This window comes from Leucoraja erinacea, chromosome 6, assembly GCF_028641065.1.
Source record: "Leucoraja erinacea ecotype New England chromosome 6, Leri_hhj_1, whole genome shotgun sequence".
In the NCBI taxonomy this organism is placed as follows: Eukaryota; Metazoa; Chordata; class Chondrichthyes; order Rajiformes; family Rajidae; genus Leucoraja; species Leucoraja erinaceus.
Window position 1 is genome coordinate 82,012,172 of NC_073382.1, and position 20,303 is coordinate 82,032,474.

The 20,303-nt window shown below is 52.7% G+C and overlaps 1 protein-coding gene across 1 annotated transcript in view; it reads left to right on the plus strand.

Moving 5' to 3' along the window:
• The first annotated feature begins 7,686 nt into the window (after positions 1 to 7,686).
• Positions 7,687 to 20,303, plus strand: part of fhip1b (FHF complex subunit HOOK interacting protein 1B) — a 38,305-nt gene continuing 25,688 nt past the window's right edge. Inside the window, 2 exon segments of the mRNA XM_055637585.1 lie at positions 7,687 to 7,883; positions 15,595 to 16,194. Coding sequence (XP_055493560.1) covers positions 7,755 to 7,883; positions 15,595 to 16,194 — 729 coding nt within the window. The 5' untranslated portion in view covers positions 7,687 to 7,754.

Consider the following 20,303-nt stretch of genomic DNA (forward strand, 5'->3'; position numbering starts at 1 on the left):
ACAGGCCCTTTGGCCCAACTTGCCCACACCGGCCAACATGCCCCATCTACACTAGTCATAGAGTGATACAGTGTGGAAACAGGCCCTTCGGCCCATCCTGCCCACCCTAGCCAACATGCCCCATCTACACTAGTCATAGAGTGATACAGTGTGGAAACAGGCCCTTCGGCCCAACATGCCCCATTTACACTAGTCATAGAGTGATACAGTGTAGAAACAGGCCCTTCGGCCCAACCTGCCCACCCTAGCCAACATGCGCCATCTACGTTAGTCCCACCTGCCTGCGCCTGGTCCATATCCCTCCAAATCTGTCCTATCCATGTACCTGTCTAACTGTTTCTTAAACGTCGGGATAGTCCCAGCCTCAACTACTTCCTCCGACAGCTCATTCCATACACCCACTGCCCTTTGTGTAAAAAAGTTACCCCTCAGGTTCCTATTAAATCTTTTCCCCCCTCACCTTAAACCCGTGTCCTCTGGTCCTCTGGGCACAGGCTTCACTCTGTGACTCTCCCACATTCCCATTCCCAACGCCCCGAGTCGCACTGGGATGTGAAAGCCCCACCTGGCACCCTCTCCCTGTCCTCATCCGTCTCCCTCCCCCATTCTCTTCCTGACCTCTCTCCCATTCTCTCATCGTTTATCTGTCACCGCCCCAGAAACCCTTTCCCCCCCCCCAAGATAGAGGATTCTAAAACTAGAGGCCACAGGCTTAAGGTGAGAGGGGGGAGATTTAAGAGGGAGCTCAGGGACAACGTTCTCCCGGAGAGGGTGGTCCGTATCTGGAACAAGCTGCCAGAGGAAGGTGTAGAAGCGGGTGTGACTATTAAAAGATATCCTGACTTTAAAAAGTCATTTGGACATAGAGGGATATGGGTCAAATGCAAGCAAGTGGGACGCACGCAGAATGCTAATTTGGTCGCCGTGGTTGAAGGTCACAAGTGATAGGAGTAGAATTAGGCCATTCGGCCCATCAAGTCTACTCCACCATTCAATCATGGCTGATCTATATGTTTAAGATGGAACTGCAGATGCTGGAATATCGAAGGTACACAAAAATGCTGGAGAAACTCAGCGGGTGCAGCAGCATCTATGGAGCGAAGGAAATAGGCAACGTTTCAGGCCGAAACCCTTCTTCAGACTGGGGGAGGGGGTGGGGTGGAGAAGAAAGGAAAAAGGAGGAGGAGGACCCCGAGGGCTGAGGGATGGGAGGAGACAGCAAGGGCTAACAAAATTGGGAGAATTCAATGTTCATGCCCGCAGGATGCAGACTCCCCAGAATTCCACAGATTCACCACCCTCTGACTAAAGAAATCCCTCCTCATCCCCTTCCTAAACGAACATCCTTTAATTCTGAGGCTGTGCCCTCTAGTCCTAGACTCTCCCACTAGTGGAAACATCCTCTCTGGAGTGGACGGGGTCTGGGCAACGCAGGGCATGGGTGGAGTGGGAGGGGGGGGGGGGGGGGGTAGCACGTTTTGGGGGGGGACTAGGGGGTGGGCTAGTACGTGTCGGCACGGTGCTGTACAATGGGGGCACAGGCTCAGGATCCCGTTAAACGTTGGCTCCTCAGAGAGCAGCGATGAATTAGAGGCTGCTCAACCCCCCCCCCCCCCCCCTCAGCTCTCCACCCTACAATAACCCCCTCCAACCCTCCCTACCCCACTCGTCTCCACCCCACCCCACTCCTCCCGACCCACACCCCTCCATTCCATCCACTTTCCAGCCCATCCCAGCTTAACTCCATCTGCACGTCTCTGCAACCTACTGTCCTCCAATTTCAGGTAACTAACCTACGAACAACACGTAAACTACCCCCCCCCCCCCCCCCCCCCCCCCCCTTTCCCTCTGCCCCATCTGGATTGAAACCCATCTCCTCTTCCGCCTCCCCCCCCCCCCCCCCCCCCCAACTATATTCCTTCCTCTGGCTTCACAATTCACACCTCTTCTCACACTTTTTCTCTTTCCATCTGTCCTTTATCCAACCATCTACCAAGCAACCCCCCCCCCCCCCCCCCATCTGTATCCACCTATCACTTCCCAGGCTTTGTCCTGCCCCCACTCACTGCAATCAATCTGAAGAAGGATCCCGATCCAAAACGTCACCTATCCATGATCTCCACAGATGCTGCCTGACCCGCTGAGTTACTCCAGCACTCTGTGAAACGTCACCTATCCATGTTCTCCACTGATGCTGCCTGATCTGCTTAGTTGATCGATCTCGCTGTGAAACGTCACCTATCCATGTTCTCCACAGATGCTGCCTGACCTGCTGAGTTGCTCCATCACTCTGTGAAACGTCACCTATCCATGTTCTCCACGGATGCTGCCTGACCCGCTGAGTTACTCCAGCACTCTGTGAAACGTCACCTATCCATGTTCTCCACGGATGCTGCCTGACCCACTGAGTTACTCCAGCACTCTGTGAAACGTCACCTATCCATGTTCTCCACAGATGCTGCTGCCTGACTCACTTTTCTGTGTCTAGTTTTGTAACGCAGCTCCTGCAGTTCCCTGTGCCACCTCACCCTCTGTCTCTCCTCCTACACTTTCTCCGTCGAGCCGTCCCTGCTTCTCTGCCCGTGATTGCACCACTCGCCGGGACAGAACCCTCTCCCGACGTCGCTCCTTCACTAGTGAATGCCTGAAATGCACCTGGAGCCACAGAAACAGACAGCACGGAAAAACTCGGAACCAGTACTCACTGGTGTTCAGCAGAGTGAGGGGGGACCTCATTGAAACATCCTCTCCACATCCACTGTATCCAGGCCTTTCACTATTCCGTGTAGAAAGGCATCATTCTGCACCTATCACTCATGAAGCCGCTCCTGAACCTGGATGTCACAGTTTTGAGGCGTTTGTACCTTCTTCCTGATGGCAGGGGTGAAATGAGAGCGTGGCCAGGTGTGGGTGGGTCTCTGATGATGCCGGCTGCCTTTTTCAGGCAGTACCTCCTGTAGATCCCTGCGATGGTGGGGAGGTCAGTACCTGTGATGGGGCGGGCAGTGACAACCACTCTCTGTGAATGAAGTCTCCTTCGTTCCTGGGTCTTAGTGATACATGGCGGAAACAAGCCCTTTGGCCCACCCCAGCCAACATGTCCCAGTTACACTAGTCCCACCTGCCCGCAGTTTGGCCCACTAGTCCCTCCAGTTGCCCAACCAGGCTGTGATCAACCTGGGAGAGTCTATAATAAATCCGTCGGCAATCGCAGCCGAAGCTCTTTCCCGAGGGTCGGGGTGTGGATGGCACGGGTCAGGGGGTGGGAAGCAGGGTTGGGGTGATGGACAGTGGAGGGAGAGGGGAATGGGGGCATCAGCTCGGGGAAGGAGGGAGAGAGGGAAGGAGAGGGAGAGGGGGTTAGGAGCATCAATTGGGGAGAGAAGGAAGGGTTGGAGAGGGAGGGAGAGAGAATTTGGGAGTATCAAGTCATGGAGGGAGGCCAGAGGAGAAGGAGGGGAGGGAGAGGGAGAGAGGGGGGGGGGGGGGGGGAGAGAGGGGTAGTGGAGGGAGGGGGGGGAGTGGAATAGAGGGAGAGGTGAGGGGTACAGTGGTGTGGGGCAGTGGCAGCTGTCAGCTTAGCTTCAGCTCCACACTAGCACCTCTCCCACTAACTGGTGCAGGGAACGAGCTGGATAACTGGCCCCATTTCCCCCACACTCCTCTGTTCAAGAATTCCTGCCACGAAACGTATGATTTACGCAAACAGCCATCACTGTAAATGTGTCAGTGAGTGGGAAGAATCAAGAGAGGAATGACTGTATGTCACACATCAACACACACCCTGGATTCCTTCTCCCACTGGAGTTCACGCGTGCATGAAGGCGTTCACGAAAGTATGTCGCTTTGTGAAAAAACAATGATCTTCAGGAAATGCTGCCCCTGTGCGGGACTGATTTCTTTAGAGTCAGGGTTTGAGGAACAAGGTTATCTGATTGCTGTGGTCAGTGTGGGTTGGGTTAGGATGAGCAGAGATCCCCAGAGGTGCTGGCTGGGACCAGGAATGGGTTAAATGGTGCTCGGGGAGCTAGATGTTGGTTGTGGAGGGAGGGAGGGAGCGGGGAGGAGAGGGAATGCGAGCAGTTGTAGCTCTGGCAGAGGATGACGTGTGTGCTGAATAATACAATTGCTGCTCGCTCACACCGGTGACGAGCTCTGGCAGTGAGGGTGCTGGTGTGTGTGTGTGCTGGGCTGCCCTCCACGCTGGCTGCTCGCTCGTAGCTGGCCAGCAGGAGGAGGGAGGGAGGTAGCCGCTCTCACTGCCTGCCGTGAGCTGGCCCTGCTCCCGGCACCGTCACACCGTGCAGTTGTCAGTGCGAGCTGGCCTTCCTGAAGCAGCAGCTCAGCCCTGCCTCAGCTCAGCTCAGCTCGGCTCGGCTCAGCTCCGTCAGCTGTGAGTTCTTCACACATGGGTGTGTCACTGTGTATGTGTGTGTGTTACTGTGTGTGTGTGTGTGTGTGTGTGTGTGTGTGCATGTGTTCATGTGTGTGTGTGTGTGTGTGTGCTCGGCTCTCAGTGTTCTGTGTTAATGTGTGAGGCAAATGACTTCTGTGCTTCATTGTAGGTGTGTCACGGTGCAAAGTGACATCTCTGAGTTACTGTGCTTTTGTAGATGTGTGTGTGTGTGTGTTTGCAGGTGTGTGTGTTGGTGTTACTGTGTGTGTTTGTGCTACTGTGTGTGTTTATAGGTGTGTGTTTGTAGATGTGTTATTGTGTGTGTTTGCGTTACCATGCGTGTGTCGGCGTAACTGTGTGTGTGTGTTACTGTGTGTGTGTGTGTTACTGTGTGTCGGTGTGTGCATGTGTTACTGTGTGTGTTACTGTGTGTGTCGGTGTGTATTACTGTGTGTGTGTTACTGTGTGTGTGTGTGTGTCGGTGTGTGTGTGTTACTGTGTGTGTGGGTGTGTGTGTGTTACTGTGTGTGTTACTGTGTGTTACTGTGTGTGTTACTGTGTGTGTGTTACTGTGTGTGTGTTACTGTGTGTGTTACTGTGTGTGTGTTACTGTGTGTGTGTTACTGTGTGTGTGTTACTGTGTGTGTTACTGTGTGTGTGTGTGTGTTACTGTGTGTATGTGTGTGTTACTGTGTGTGTATTACTGTGTGTGTATCCACAAACACACAGTAATGCACACAAACAATAAAACACAAACACGTAACACCAGCACACATAAACACACACATTGTGGGTGTGGTTTGTGTGTATATTTGCATGTGAGGAGCAAGGATATTATTTTACATGTATGTGTGCATGTGTGGATAATTTTCTGCACGTATGTACGTGTTCATGTGCACATAAGGAGCAAGGGATTGTGTGTGTATGTGGGGGGATGTGTTTGTGTGAACGGGTGGTAGATATGTGTACCCGTGTGTATGCGCCGAGCAAGGAATTGTGTGATTTATTTGTGTATGCAAGTGTGTGTACGCAGGTGAGTGTGTGTATGTGTGCATGCATGTGTGTGTGCGCGGGTGAGTGTGTGAGTATGTGCATGCATGCACGTGTGTGTGTGCAGGTGAGTGCATGTGCATGAGTGCATGCATGTGCGTGTGCAGATGAGTGCATGCATGTGTGTGCGTAGGTGAGTGTGTGTATGTGTGCGTGCATGCATGTGTATGCATGCGTGTGTGTGCATGTATGTGCGTGTGAGCCATGGCGATGCCAGAATTGCCCCGTACTGCTGAAGCTTACAACTGCTGGGCCTCAAATCTGGGGGTGAGGAATTTCAGGCTTTTGCTGGAATTCCTTCCTTCCATTTATTAAACTCTGGCCTGTCAAATAGGTTGCGGCTTCCTGGGAACTGGGATGCCTCCACTGTTTCCTGGGCTTTCCCAGATATTTGCCAAGTCATTGGTATTTTCGAGGGGGAGATCGACGGATTCTTGATCAGTACGATCAAGGTTACGGGGAGAAGGCAGGAGAATGGGGTTGAGAGAGAAAGATAGATCAGCTATGATTGAATCTTCTTCTTCAGCCCTTTGCTCTTCAAGGGAGCATCTAGTCCATTGGCAAATGTCCTCCACCTCACTCGGTTGTTGGCAGTTCTTTCAAGATCTCGCCAGTTGAGCCCACTCTCACACTTCTGCCTGGACTTCCCTTCTCCAGCTGTTCCTGGAGCCACCTCTTTTCCTTTTTCCTTGGGGGTTCCATTTCCGGGCTTGCCGGGTGATGTTTGTGGCAGGTTTCCTGAGGGTGTGTCCAATCCAACTCCATTTTCTCCTTTGAATTTGTAAGTTCATGGGTTCCTGGCTTGTTCTTTTCCACAGGTCCACATTGCTCACTTTGTCTCTCCACCACATGTATCCTCCTAAGGCAGGTGTCAATGAATGAATGGCAGAGTAAAAATGATGGGCTGAATGGCCTAATATTGCCTCTGTGACTTACCAACGTATGTATGATTGTTGGGAAACTCCATGTTGCGTGTGTGTGTCTGTGTGCGTGCGTGTGTGTCTGTGTCTGTGTGTGTGTGTGTGTGTGTGTATGTGCGTGCGTGCATGTGTGTGTCTGTGTGTGTGGCTATGTGCGTGCGTGTGTGTCTGTGTGGCTGTGTGTGTGCGTGTGTGTGTCTGTGTGTGTCTGTGTGTGTGTGTGTGTGTGTGTGTGTCTCTGTGTATGTCTCTGTGTGTGTCTGTGTGTGTGTGTGTGGCTGTGTGTGTGTGGCTGTGTGTGTGTGGCTGTGTGTGTGTGTGTGTGTCTGTGTGTGTGTGTGTGTGTGTGTGTGTGTGTGTGTGTGTGTGTGTGTGTGTGTGTGAGTCAGTTTTATGGTCAATCCTAGATGTGTCACTATTTACAGGGGATCTCGGGGAGAGTGTGTCAGTTACAGGGGGTCACGCGGGAGTGTGTCACTGTGTACAGGAGTTTAGGACTGGCTAGTGGAGTGATTGTATTACGGTTTAGAGCGGACATTAACAGCCGTGTGCTGCTGTGAGTTTGTGAAGGGTTTGCGGGTCGATGTGGGAGGTCCGCGTTAAATCTAGGGAGGACCATAGCACCACGGTGACCTGTGATGACCTGCACATCTCACGCACTCTGCCCTGCTCCTGTTAACTCTTTCCTCTACGTTGCTTCCAGCAGAGCAGCGAGACTGAGCAACATGGAGCCCAGGCACCGACAGACGGGATGACACCCACTGCCGGGAGGAAGCTCGCCGGATAGAAGGAGCCACACCCCACCCACCCCACCCACCCCCCTTTCCCTGCTCCCACTGTTCCTCCCCTCCTCTCCCCAACCCCCCCCCCCCCCCGCCTCTCCCCCCCCCTCTGCTCCCCCCCCCACCACACCCACTCGCCCCTTCCCTGCTCCAAACCCCCCCCTCTCTCCCCAACCCCCCCTCCCCGCCAACTCCCCCCACACTTCACTCCTACCCTCCCCCGAGCCCCTCCCCTGCTCCCATTGTTCCCCCCTCTTCTCCCCACCCCCCTCTGCCTCCCCCACACTTCACGCCTGTCCTCCCCTCTCTCCCCTGCTCCCACTGCCCCCCCCCATCTTCTCCCTCCCCCCCCGCCTCCTCTGCTTCCCCCCACACTTCACGCCTACCCTCCCCCGCTCCCACTCTTCCCCCCTCATCTCCTTCCCCCCCCCCCCACACCCTCTGCCTCCCCCCACACTTCACGCCTGCCCTCCCCTGCTCCCATTGTTCCTCCTCTCCCCAACCTCCCCACCCCCCCCCCCCCCCCCCACTCCTCCCTCTGCCTCCCCCCACACTTCACGCCTGCCCTCCCCCGAGCCCGGCCAGTGCCCGCTGCGTGAGGTGAGAATGAGCTGGCTGAGCAAGCTGAATCCGAGACACACGGGGAGCAAGGCAAGCCGTGCCACAGGGCAGCCCACCCCCGTCACCGCTGACCCAGAGACCTGCCTCATGGTGTTCAAGAACCACTGGGCACAGGTAAGGCAGCTTCACGTATCACCGGGCTGGGCTCAGCGCAGGGATGTACCAGGATGCCACAGTCAAGTCAAGTCACTTTTATTTCTATAGCACATTTAAAAAACACCTCTCGTTGGCCAAAGTGCTTTACATTGGTGGAGGTACTAACATTATACAACATTGGTTCATAGATTAAGTACATACAGGTGCACAACCTTTTATCCGACAGCCTTGGGACCAGACACTTTTCGTAATTCAGAATTTGTCGGTCTTCGGAATGGAATTTTTTTAGCGTAGATTTTAATGGCTGGCTCAGTGGTAGCGTGCTCGGCTCATATCCGCAAGGTCGCGAGTTTGCGCCTTGATCCCGGCAGTTACTCGGTCGCGAGTTTGAGTCTTCAATGTAGTTTTTTCTTGCAGAATAAATGTTTGTATGAAATGCAGTGTAGGAGAGGTGTACTGACTGTGTGGGCAGAACTTTGGAAGTGATTGCCCACCAATCTAAAACGCCGCTGTGTCTCCCTGTCCCTGGGATAGCAGGGGGCGATCAAACAGCACAATACCCCCCTCCCCCTCCAACTCCAGAGGAATCCGCTCCCCGATGGGCCGCTACGGCGACAAGTGGCAGTTTGCCCACAGCCCGAGCTGCGCCACCCCAAGAACAAAACGTACCTTGCACACCATCAGCTTCTGCCCCTACGTGTTCCTCTGGGGTTGGAGCGCGGCTGGGCAGGAGTTGCTGCTTGCTGTGGGTCTCTGGGATCTCCGTGCTTGCAGTGGGCCTGGGGGGTCGCTGTCCCGTTGGTCCTGACGTCTCCGGCCACCCCCCTGGACTGGAGCTGAGACTGGGAACTGTACCGCCCTTGCCCCCTCCCTCTGCAACTGCAAACAACCCCACTCTCCTGCAAGGGCGGTACAGTTCCCGGAGGACAGCAGGTGGCCGGAGACGTCAGGACCAACAGGAACCCGCTCCCCGATGGGCCCCTACGACGCCCCGAGCTGCGCCCCGTCATCCGCAACCCAGGTTCCTCTGTAGTTGGAGCTGGGCTGGGCTGCTGCTGGCTGTGGGTCTCTGGGTTCTCCGTGCTTGCGGTGGGCCTGGTGGTCGACGTCCAATTGGTCCTGACGTCTCCGGTGACTGCACTAGCCTGCTGGCTGCCATCGCCGACGTGAAGACAGTACAAAGCCCCCGCGCCGGTGCGATGAGCGGGGAGCTGGAGAGGGGAGGGATGGGGTCACACACATGGCCGGGAAGCAGAGGGGTGTAGGTGGGGTGAAACTGAAGGGAGCGACAATCTGCTGCTGCCTGCACGCTGAGTTAGAAAGTTCCCACGCAAGACTCACGATACACCTCTGCGGGCCGCCCTCGGTGAACGTCCTGTCTCCCTGTCCCTGGAATAGTAGGGGGCGATCAAACAGCACAATACCCCCCTCCCCCTCCAACTCCAGAGGAATCCGCTCCCCGATGGGCCGCTACGGCGACAAGTGGCAGTTCGCCCACAGCCAGAGCTGCGCCACCCCAAGAACAAGACGTACCCCTTGCACACCATCAGCTTCTGCCCCTACGGGGAGCGTGTTCCTCTGGAGTTGGAACGGGGCTGGGCTGGAGTTGCTGATCTGGGATCTCCGTGCTTGCAGTGGGCCTGGGGGTCGGTGTTCCGTTGGTCCTGACGTCTCTGGTGACTGGCACTGTGCTGCTAGCATCGCGACGTGAAGACAGTACAAAGCCCCGCGCCGGTGCAATGAGCGGGGAGCTGGAGAGGGGAGGGAAGGGGTCACACACATGGCCGGGAAGCAGAGGGGTGTAGGTGGGGTGAAACTGAAGGGAGCGACAATCTACTGCTGCCTGCACCCTGAGTTAAAAGGTTCCCACGCAAGACTCATGATACACTGTGTATCGTGAGTCTACCGTGGGAACTTTTTTAACTCAGCTGGCAGGTAGCAGTATATTGTCAATTATTAACCCTCCCGCGCAATATACCCTCACCTTCTCTTTTATGAATGGGGATTTAGTTCCCCTTTCTTCGAGGACCGACCGGAGGTTCCGCTGTCACCTCTGCGGGCCGCCCTCGGTGAACGTTTTCAAGGACCTTTCTTCAAGGACCGAAAAAATGTCGCTATTCGGAGGTTTTCGTTATTTGGATCTTCGGATAAAAGGTTGTGCACCTGTACATAAATACATACATATAGCCCTCCCTCAGAGGACGTCAAGAAAGGCTTGAGAGTAAAGATGAGTTTTAAGTCTGGAGTTTTACGTCCAATCCCCCCCCCCCCCACCCCTCCGGACATTCCTTCCCCCAGAAAAATTGCACTACTGCCACTGTATGTACATATATATATTCTACTGTTCCATTATTCTGTGTTTGCTCTTCTGGGTGAGATGCGAACTGCATTTCGTTGCCTCTGTACTGAACACTGCACAATGACAATAAAGATTGAATCTGAATCTGATCCAGTCAAATCCTACCAATCAAGCCGCACACTAGTACTGGCAGGTAGAGCGAGGAGGAAGATATCAGAGTGCAGAATATAGAGTTTGAGTTAGTTTATTGGTACAGTCAAAAGCTTTTGTTGCGTGCTAACCAGTCAGTGGAAAAACAATACATGATTCCAATCATGCAATCCATAGTGTACAGATACATGATAAAGGGAATAATGTCAATTATGTTTTGTGCAAGGTAAAGTCCGATGAAAGATAAATCGAAGGTCTCCAATGAGGTAGACAGTCCGGAGTTGCCTCCCTCTGGAAGGCGACTCCGGACTGTCAAAGCTGCCACAACCAGACATAAAAACTGCTTTTTTTCCACCAGTAGTAGCTCTACTCAATAACCGAAAGTCTGTAGCCTCCTTTTGCTCTGGTATTTTACTTCATTCACATGTTTAATCGATAATGTTTTATTATTAACATTTATCGATTTATGTGTCATTCCTAACTGTCACTGTATGTCGTTGTCACTTGCGGGGTGAGCACCAAGGCAAATTTCTTGTATGTGAATACTTGGCAAATAAACTTATTCATTCATTCATAAAAACATAGAAAATAGGAGCAGGAGTTGGCCATTCGGCCCTTCGAGCCTGCACCGCCATTCAATATGATCATGGCTGATCATCCACTCAGTATCCTGTACCTGCCTTCTCTCCATACCCCCTGATCCCTTTAGCCACAAGGGCCACATCTAACTCCCTCTTAAATATAGCCAATGAACTGGCCTCAATTACCTTCTGTGGTAGAGAATTCCAGAGATTCATTCATTCATAATGTCAGGACTGCTCTGTAGATGTTGGTAGGATGGTTCAGTTGCCTGATAACAGCTGTGAAGAAAGTGTTATAGCATTATATTGCAGGAAGGAACTGCAAATGCTGGTGTAACTCAGCGGGATAGGCAGCATCTTAGAAGAGAAGGACTAGGTGATGTTTCTGGTCTGAAGAAGTGTCTCGACCTGAAACGTCACCCATTCCTTCTCTCCAGAGATGTTGTGGCATTATATAATTCCACAATGAGGGAGGTTGAGAGATCGGGACTATCCCCATAGCTTAGGGGAGGATGTTCAGTGGTCTGATAACACATCGACACATAGAAACATAGAGATAAGGTGCAGGATTAGGTCATTTGGCCCTTCGAGCCAGCACCACCATTCAATATGATCATGGCTGATCATCCACAATCAGTACCCCTTTCCTGCCCCTCCCCATATCCCTTGATTCCGTTAGCCCTAAGAGCTAAATCTAACTCTCTCTTGAAAACAGGAAGTGAATTGGCCTCCACTGCTTTCTGTGGCAGAGAATTCCCCAGATTCACAAATCTCTGTGAAAAGGTTTTTCCTCATCTCAGTCCTCAATGGCCGACCCTTATTCTTAAACTGTGACCCCTGGTTCTGTGATTCCCCCAACATCAGGAACATTTTTTCTGCATCTAGTCTGTCCAATCCCTTAAGAATTTCATTTGTTTTTTTAAGATCCCCTCTCACTTTTTAAAATTCCAGTGAATACAAGCCCGATCGACCCATTGTTTCATCATATGTCAGTCTCTCCATCCCGGAAATTAACCTGGGTGAACCTACGCTGCACTCCCTCAATAGCAAGAACATCCTTCCTCAAATTAGGAGACCAAAATTGCACACAATACTCCAGGTGCGGCCTCACCAGGGCCCTGTACAACTGCAGTAAGACCCCCTTGCTCCTGTCAAATCCTCTCCTTATGAAGGCCAACAGCTTTCTTCACTGCCTGCTGTACCAGCATGCTTACCTTGGGCTGACACGATGGGCCGAAGGGCCTGTTTCCATGCGGGATGACAATGCATCTCTATGCATGATCGTGTTGATTGGTGGAGCAGGCTCAGTGGGCCGAAGGACGTCTTCCCGCATCTACTGGTGTTGCTGGTGTGGTGAGGCAGAGCGCTGGAATGTTGGCCTTGAGCACAGCTGGATCACACACTGGACACGGGGTTATGTTGGGCCCAGGGAGGCTGGAGACAGGCCGGTTGCTGGGAAAAACATTCCATTCAGCGGCTTGGCACTTCAGGAAGCTGAGTAACCACAGAGGAAGTGAGCAGCACACTCTCCAGGGTGACATCAGGGCTAATAGAGCCGCTAGTTTAGTTTGTGTAAGGAAGGACTGCAGAGGCTGGTTTAAATCGAAGGTAGACACAAAATGCTGGAGTAAGTCAGCGGGTGAGGCAGCATCTCTGGAGAGAAGGAATAGGCGACGTTTTGTGTCTGCCTGTTAGTTTAGTTTACTTGTCCTTTTACCTCCCCCCTCGACTCCATTCAAGGACCCAAGCAGTCGTTCCAGGTGCGACAGAGGTTTACCTGCGTCTCCTCCAACCTCATCTATTGCATCCGCTGCTCTAGATGTCAGCAGATCTATATTGGTGAGACCAAGCGGAGGTTGGGCGATCGTTTCACCGAACACCTCCGCTCGGTCCGCAAGAACCCACCTGACCTCCCGGTGGCTCAGCACTTCAACTCCCCCTCCCATTCCCCATCCGACTTCTCTGTCCTGGGTCTCCTCCATGGCCAGAGCGAGCAACACCGGAAATTGGAGGAACAGCACCTCATATTCCGTTTGGGGAGTCTGCATCCTGGGGGCATGAACATTGAATTCTCCCAATTTTGTAAGTCCTTGCTGTCTCCTCCCCTTCCTCAGCCCTCCTGTTGTCTCCTCCCATCCCCCAGCCTTCGGGCTCCTCCTCCTCCTTTTTCCTTTCTTCTCCCCGCCCCCAATCAGTCTGAAGAAGGGTTTCGGCCCGAAACAATGCCTTTTCCCTTCGCTCCATAGATGCTGCTGCACCCGCTGAGTTTCTCCAGCTTTTTTTGTGTACCTTCGATTTTCCAGCATCTGCAGTTCCTTCTTAAACAACATGTTAGTTTAGTTTGTTTAGTTTAGAGATACAGCACAGCAACAGGCCCTTCGGCCCACTGGGTCCATGCCGACCATCAACAACCCGTTCACATCTGTCCTGGAGTGTGCGGGTGTGATGAGTGCTCTAAAGTGCTTCAGCAATTGAAAGCTATGGCCATTCACGTTGGCTCTGCTGATTCAAGCGGAGAACCTGGTCAGGGGATTGGTGACGGCATTAAAGCTGGTGTTCCATGCCTGTTCACTCGTGTAGTTTAGATATACAGCATTGAAACAGACTCTTCGGCCCACAGAGTCCACGCCCACCACCCATCACCCGTTCACACCCGCTCACTTTCACATCCACTCCCTGCACACTCGGGGTAATTTACAGAGGGGCCGAATAACGTACAAATGAGAGGGGATCTTATTGAAACGTACAAGATTATTAAGGGATTGGACACGCTAGAGGCAGGAAACATGTTCCCGATGTTGGGCGAGTCCAGAACCAGGGCCACAGTTTAAGAATAAGGGGTAAGCCATTTAGGACGGAGACGAGGAAACACTTACTCACACAGAGAGTTGTGAGTCTGTGGAATTCTCTGCCTCAGAGGGCGGTGGAGGCTGATTCTCTGGATACTTTCAAGAGAGAGCTAGATAGGGCTCTTAAAGATAGCGGAGTCAGGGGATATGGGGAGAAGGCAGGAATATGGTACTGATTGTGGATGATCAGCCATGATCACATTGAATGGCAGTGCTGGCTCGAAGGGCCGAATGGCCTACTCCTGCACCTATTGTCTATTGTCATCCTACCATAAAAAGAGAGCAATCCTGAGCTACTATCTACCTCATTGGAGACCCTCTGACTATCTTTGATCGGACTTTACTGACTTTATCTCGCACTAAACTTTATTCATGTTATTCCCTTTATCATGTATCTCTATACTGTGGACAACTCAGTTATTCTCATGTATAATCTTTCTGCTGACTGGTTAGCACGCAACAAAAGCTTTTCACTGTACCTCGGTACACGTGACAATAAACTAAACTGTAACTGTAAAGAAACTGTCCCTGAATCTGGTTTTCACACCTTTTGTCCGATGGGCGAGGGGAGAAGAGGGAGTGACCGGGGTGAGACTGGTCCTTGATTACGCTGCTGGCCTTGCCGAGGCAGCGTGAGATATAAATGGAGTCAATGGAAGGGAAGGTAGACACAAAATGCTGGAGTAACTCAGCAGGACAGGCAGCATCCACCTCTGGAGAGAAGGAATGGGTGATGTTTCGGGTCGAGTCCCTTCTTTAGACTGGTTTGGGATAAGGGAAACGAGAAATATAGACCTCGATGCAGGGTGATAAAGAACAATGAATGAAAGATATGCAAAAAGGTCACGATGAAAAAGGAAGCAGTGGTTGGTTTGCGTGATGTTTAAGAAAGAACTGCAGATGCTGGAAAAATCCAAGGTGGACAAAAATGCTGGAGAAAATCAGCAGGTGAGGCAGCATCTATGGAGCGAAGGAATAGGTGACCGTTCGGGTCAAGACCTGGAAGCATCTATGGAGCGAAGGAATAGGTGACATTTCGGGTCGAGACCCCTCACATACACGACTCGTTCAAGTGTGGGGAACCATTCGCCACGGGAAATCCACCACTTGGACTTCGGTTCTGCAATTCTCCAGCGACATAGAAACATAGAAAATAGGTGCAGGAGTAGGCCATTCGGCCTTTCGAGCCTGCACCGCCATTCAATATGATCATAGCTGATCATCCAACTCAGTATCCTGTACCTGCCTTCTCTCCATACCCCCTGATCCCTTTAGCCACAAGGGCCACATCTAACTCCCTCTTAAATATAGCCAATGAACTGGCCTCAACTACCTTCTGTGGCAGAGAATTCCAGAGATTCACCACTCACTGTGTGAAAAATGTTTTCCTCATCTCGGTCCTAAAAGATTTCCCCCTTATCCTTAAACTATGACCCCTTGTTCTGGACTTCCCGCAACATCGGGAACAATCTTCCTGCATCTAGCCTGTCCAACCCCTTAAGAATTTTGTAAGTTTCTATAAGATCCCCCCTCAATCTTCTAAATTCTAGCGAGTACAAGCCGAGTCTATCCAGTCTTTCTTCATATGAAAGTCCTGACATCCCAGGAATCAATCTGGTGAACCTTGTCTGTACTCCCTCTATGGCAAGAATGTCTTTCCTTCCCCTTCCGGGTCTCGACCCGAAACGTCACCTATTCCTGCGCTCCATAGATGCTGCTGCACCCGTTGAGTTTCTCCAGCACTTTTGTCTACCATTGGTTTGCGTGATGGTCTGGGCTGCGTCCACAATTCGCTGCGGTTTCTTGCGGCCTTGCCGAATGTGATGCATGTGCGATGCTTTATGCTGCAGGTGAGCCGCATCCTGGAGCGGCGCGACCCGCGGACGGCAGACGATGGCAGCGCCGTGCGCAACTACGCCGACCAGATGATGTACCTGCTGGTGGAGGAGCGGCCGCGGGAGGACACGGGCATCGGACCCATCCTGGAGATGGTGATGCTGGAGGACGTGCTGGACCGGCTGCTGTGCTGGCACCTCCGCGGGCAGCTGGACGACGACAGGAAGATCGAGCAGCTGAAGCTCTTCGACCTGCTGGTCAGCCAGTCGCAGCAGCCCCTGCTGAGGCACAAGCCCGTGCTCAACCCCCTGATGCGGCTGCTGGCCGTGTGCGTGGAGCCACGCTCGCCCGCCCTGGAGGGCAGCCTGGTGCTGCTCCTCAACCAGGTGTGCGTGTCCCTCTCCGCCGAGCCCTCCATCCTGGAGCTCTTCTTCCACGCCCAGACCGACCAGGGCCCCGCCAACCTCCTCGTCTTCTCCATCCTCATCCCCTTCATCCACCGCGAAGGCCCCATCGGCCAGCAGGCCCGCGACGCCCTGCTCCTCATCATGGCCATCTCGGCCGAGAACACCATTGTGGGACGTTACATCGCCAACAACTCCTACTTCTGCCCCGTGAGTTTCACTCTGCACTGGGGCGAAGGGGGGGGGGAGAGGGAGGGGAAGGCAAGGTGAGGGAGGGAGCGGTGGGGTGGAGGCAGGTGGGGAAGGGGGTCAAACATTCACAAGTGTTTAAGAAGGAACTGCAGATGCTGGAAAATCGAAGGTGGACAAAAGTGGTGGAGAAACCCAGCGGGTGCAGCAGCATCTATGGAGCGAAGGAAATAGGCGACGTTTCGGCACGAAACGTCGCCTATTTCCTTCGCTCCATAGATGCTGCTGCACCCGCTGAGTTTCTCCAGCACTTTTGTCTACACACGTTCACAACTTATAGGAGTAGAATTAGGTCATTCGGCCCATCGAGTCTACTCCGCCATTCAATCATTGGATGTTTAGTTTAGAGATACAGCGCAGAAACAGGCCCTTCAGCCCATCAAGACAGTGCCGACCAGCGATCACCCCGTACACACTTTACGTTGCACCAGGGACAATTTACAATTTTTACCTAAGCCAATTAACCTACAAACCTGTACGTCTTTAGAATGTGGGACGAAACCAGAGCACCCGGTGAAAACCCACACGGTCACAGGGAGAACGTACAGACTCGGTATAGACAGCACCCATAGTTAGGATTGAACCCAGTGCTCGAAGGCAGCAGCTCTACCCGCTGCACCACCGACTGCCGACTGTGCTGCACAGATGCATCTGATATACAGATATACTGACCCCCATCCCTGACTGTGTAACGAGCACAGCACTGAGGTGGAGAGATGGCCTTTGACTGGGATTGCAATGTGTGGAAAACCACAGAGTGCTGGAGTAACTCAGCGGGTCAGGCAGCATCTGTGGGGAACACGGATAGGTGACGTTTCACAGAGTGCTGGAGTAACTCAGCGGGTCAGGCAGCATCTGTGGGGAACATGGATAGATGACGTTTCACAGAGTGCTGGAGTAACTCAGCGGGTCAGGCAGCATCTGTGGAGAACACGGATAGGTGACATTTCACAGAGTGCTGGAGTAACTCAGCGGGTCAGGCAGCATCTGTGGAGACCATGGATAGGTGATGTTTCAGATCGAGACATGGGTCTTTAGAAGGGTCTCTAACCAAAACGTCACCTATCCATGTTCTTCTCAGATGCAGCCTGACCTGCTGAATTACTCCAGCACTTTGTGTCTTTCCTTGGTAACTCCAGCGCCTGCAGATCCTTGTCTCTACATTGTGAGTGCAATGTGTCGAATATGCTGGGCAGTACCGCACACACTATCAGCGTGTGTTTCATAGAAAAATAGAAAATACGTGCAGGCATGGGCCATTCGGCCCTTCGAGCTACACAAGGTAGACAAATGCTGGAGAAACTCAGCGGGTGAGGCAGCATCTATGGAGCGAAGGAATGGGTGATGTTTCAGGTCGAGACCCTTCTTCAGACTGAAGGGGGGGGTGGGAGAAGAAGAAAGGAAGAGGTGGAGACAGTGGGCTGTGGGAGAGCTGGGCAGGGGAGGGGAAGGAGGGAGAAAGCAAGAACTATCTGAAATTGGAGAAGTCAATGTTCATACCGCTGGGGCGTAAACTACCCAACTGAAATATGAGGTGCTGCTCCTCCAATTTGCGGTGAGACTCACTCCTGGCCATGGAGGAGGCCCAGGACAGAAAGGTGGGATTCGGAATGGGGGGGGGAGTTGAAGTGCTGAGCCACCGGGAGATCAGGTTGGTTATTGCGAACCGAGCGGAGGTGTTGGGCGAAGCGATCGCCAAGCCTGCGCTTGGTCTCACCGATGTAGAGCAGCCGACACCTAGAGCAGCGGATGCAATAGATGAGGTTGGAGGAGATGCAGGTGAACCTCTGCCTCACCTGGAAAGACGGCTTGGGTCCTTGGATGGAGTCAAGGGGGGAGGTAAAGCGACAAGTGTAGCATTTCCTGCGGTTGCAAGGGAAAGTACCAGGGGAGGGGGTGGTTTGGGTGGGAAGGGACGAATTGACCAGGGGGTTACGGAGGGAGCGGTCTCTGCAGAAAGCAGAAAGGGGAGGAGATGGGAAGATGTGGCCAGTGGTGGGATCCCGTTCAAGGTGGCGAAAATGATGGAGGATTATACGTTGTATGTGACGGTTGGTGGGGTGGAAGGTGGGGTGGAAGGGGGACTCTGTCCTTGTTACGAGTGGGGGGATGGGGAGTGAGAGCAGAGTTACGGGATATAGAGGAGACCCTGGTGAGAGCCTCATCTATAATGGAAGAGGGGAATCCCCGTTCCCTGAAAAATGAGGACATCTCCGATGCCCTGGTTTGGACCACCTCATCCTGGGAGCAGATGCGGCATAGACGGAGGAATTGGGAGTAGGGGATGGAGTCCTTACAGGAAGCAGGTTGGGAAGAAATGTAGTCTAGATAGCCATGGGAGTCAGTGGGTTTGTAGTAGATGTCGGTCAGTAGTCTGTTACCTGCGATGGAGATAGTGAGGTGAAGAAATGGTAGGGAAGTGTCGGAAATGGTCCAGGCGTATTTGAGTGCCTGATGGGCGTTAGTGTTGAAGTGGATGAAGTCAGTGAGTTGTGTGTGGGTGCAGGAGGTAGCACCAATGCAATTGTCGATGTAGTGGAGGTAGAGGTCGAGGATGGGGCCCTGGTACGTCTCGAACAAGGATTGTTTGACGTAATCTACAAAGAGGCGGGCATAGCTGGGGCCCATGCCCATGCCCATAGCTACGCCTTGGATTTGGAGGAAATGTGAGGAGTCAAATGAAAAGTTGTTGAGGGTAAGGACTAGGCGGGGGAGAGTATCTGTAGTCGGGGATTGGTTGGTTCTCCGGTCGAGGAAGAACCGGAGGGCTTTGAGACCCTCCTGGTGGGGGTTGGAGGTGTGGAGTGACTGGACGTCCATGGTGAAGATGAGGGAATGGGGGCCCTAGAGAACAGAATGCCCGGAGACGACAGCGAGTGTCTGAGGTGTCTTGAACATAGGTCGGGAGGGATTTAACCAGGGGGGAAAGGATGGAGTCGAGGTATGTGGAAATAAGTTTGGTAGGGCACGAACAGGCAGAGACAATGGGTCTACCAGGACAGTCAGGTTTGTGGATTTTGGGGAGAAGGTAAAATCGGGCCGTGCGGGGCTGGGGAACGATGAGGTTGGAGGCTTGGTGGGGCAGGGAGCCAGTAAGTGAAGTTAGTGATGCTGCTAGAGATAGTGGCCTTGGTGCTCGTCTTTGGGGTCATGGTCCAAGGACAAGTAGGAGGAGGCGTCTGAGAGTTGGCGCGTGGCCTCAGCTTGGTAGAGATCAACGTGCCAGACTACCACGGCACCTCCCTTGTCAGCAGGTTTGATCACCCAGTCTGGGATGTTGCAGAGTGAGTGGAGGGCTGTCCGTTCAGGGGGGGGAGAGGTTAGCGTGAGACAGGGAAGTGGAGAATTGAGGCGGTTGATGTCCCGCCAGCAGTTTAAAATAAAAAGGTCTAAAGCTGGAAGATGGCCGTGAGGGGGAGTTCAAGAGGAGACGGGAGAAGGGGTCACATCACTGGGGGGCGAGGACTCCTTCCCATGGAAAAACGCATGGATGCGTAGGCACTGGAAGAAGTGGTGGACACGGAAAGCATTGAGGTGGGGACGGCGGGGAACAAAGGTGAGGCCTCTGCTGAGGACAGAGAGGGGGAGGTCAGGGGAGAGGGTGATCAGAGAGGGGGAGGTCAGCTATTCAATATGATCATGGCTGATCATCCAAAATCAGTACCCCGTTCCTGCTTTTGCTCTATCTATCTATCTATCTATCTATCTATCTATCTATCTATCTATCTATCTATCTATCTATCTATCTATCTATCTATCTATCTATCTATCTATCTATCTATCTATCTATCTATCTATCTATCTATCTATCTATCTATCCTATCTATCTATCTATCTATCTATCTATCTTTATATAAAACTCTCGTGCCATCCGACCGGCTGCTGTCCGACTGCCTTTCTGCCTTTTGATTCGTTGACGGCTGCTCCTTCCTATCAGCTTCCAACACACTTCGAAACAAAGTTGCAAGACAGGAATACTCTGAACTTTTCACTGCTGCAGCAGGGGGGAGGTGCAATTGGATTTTTTTTTTAATCCACTGCTGAGGGAGGCAGGGAAGTGCTGGAATCTT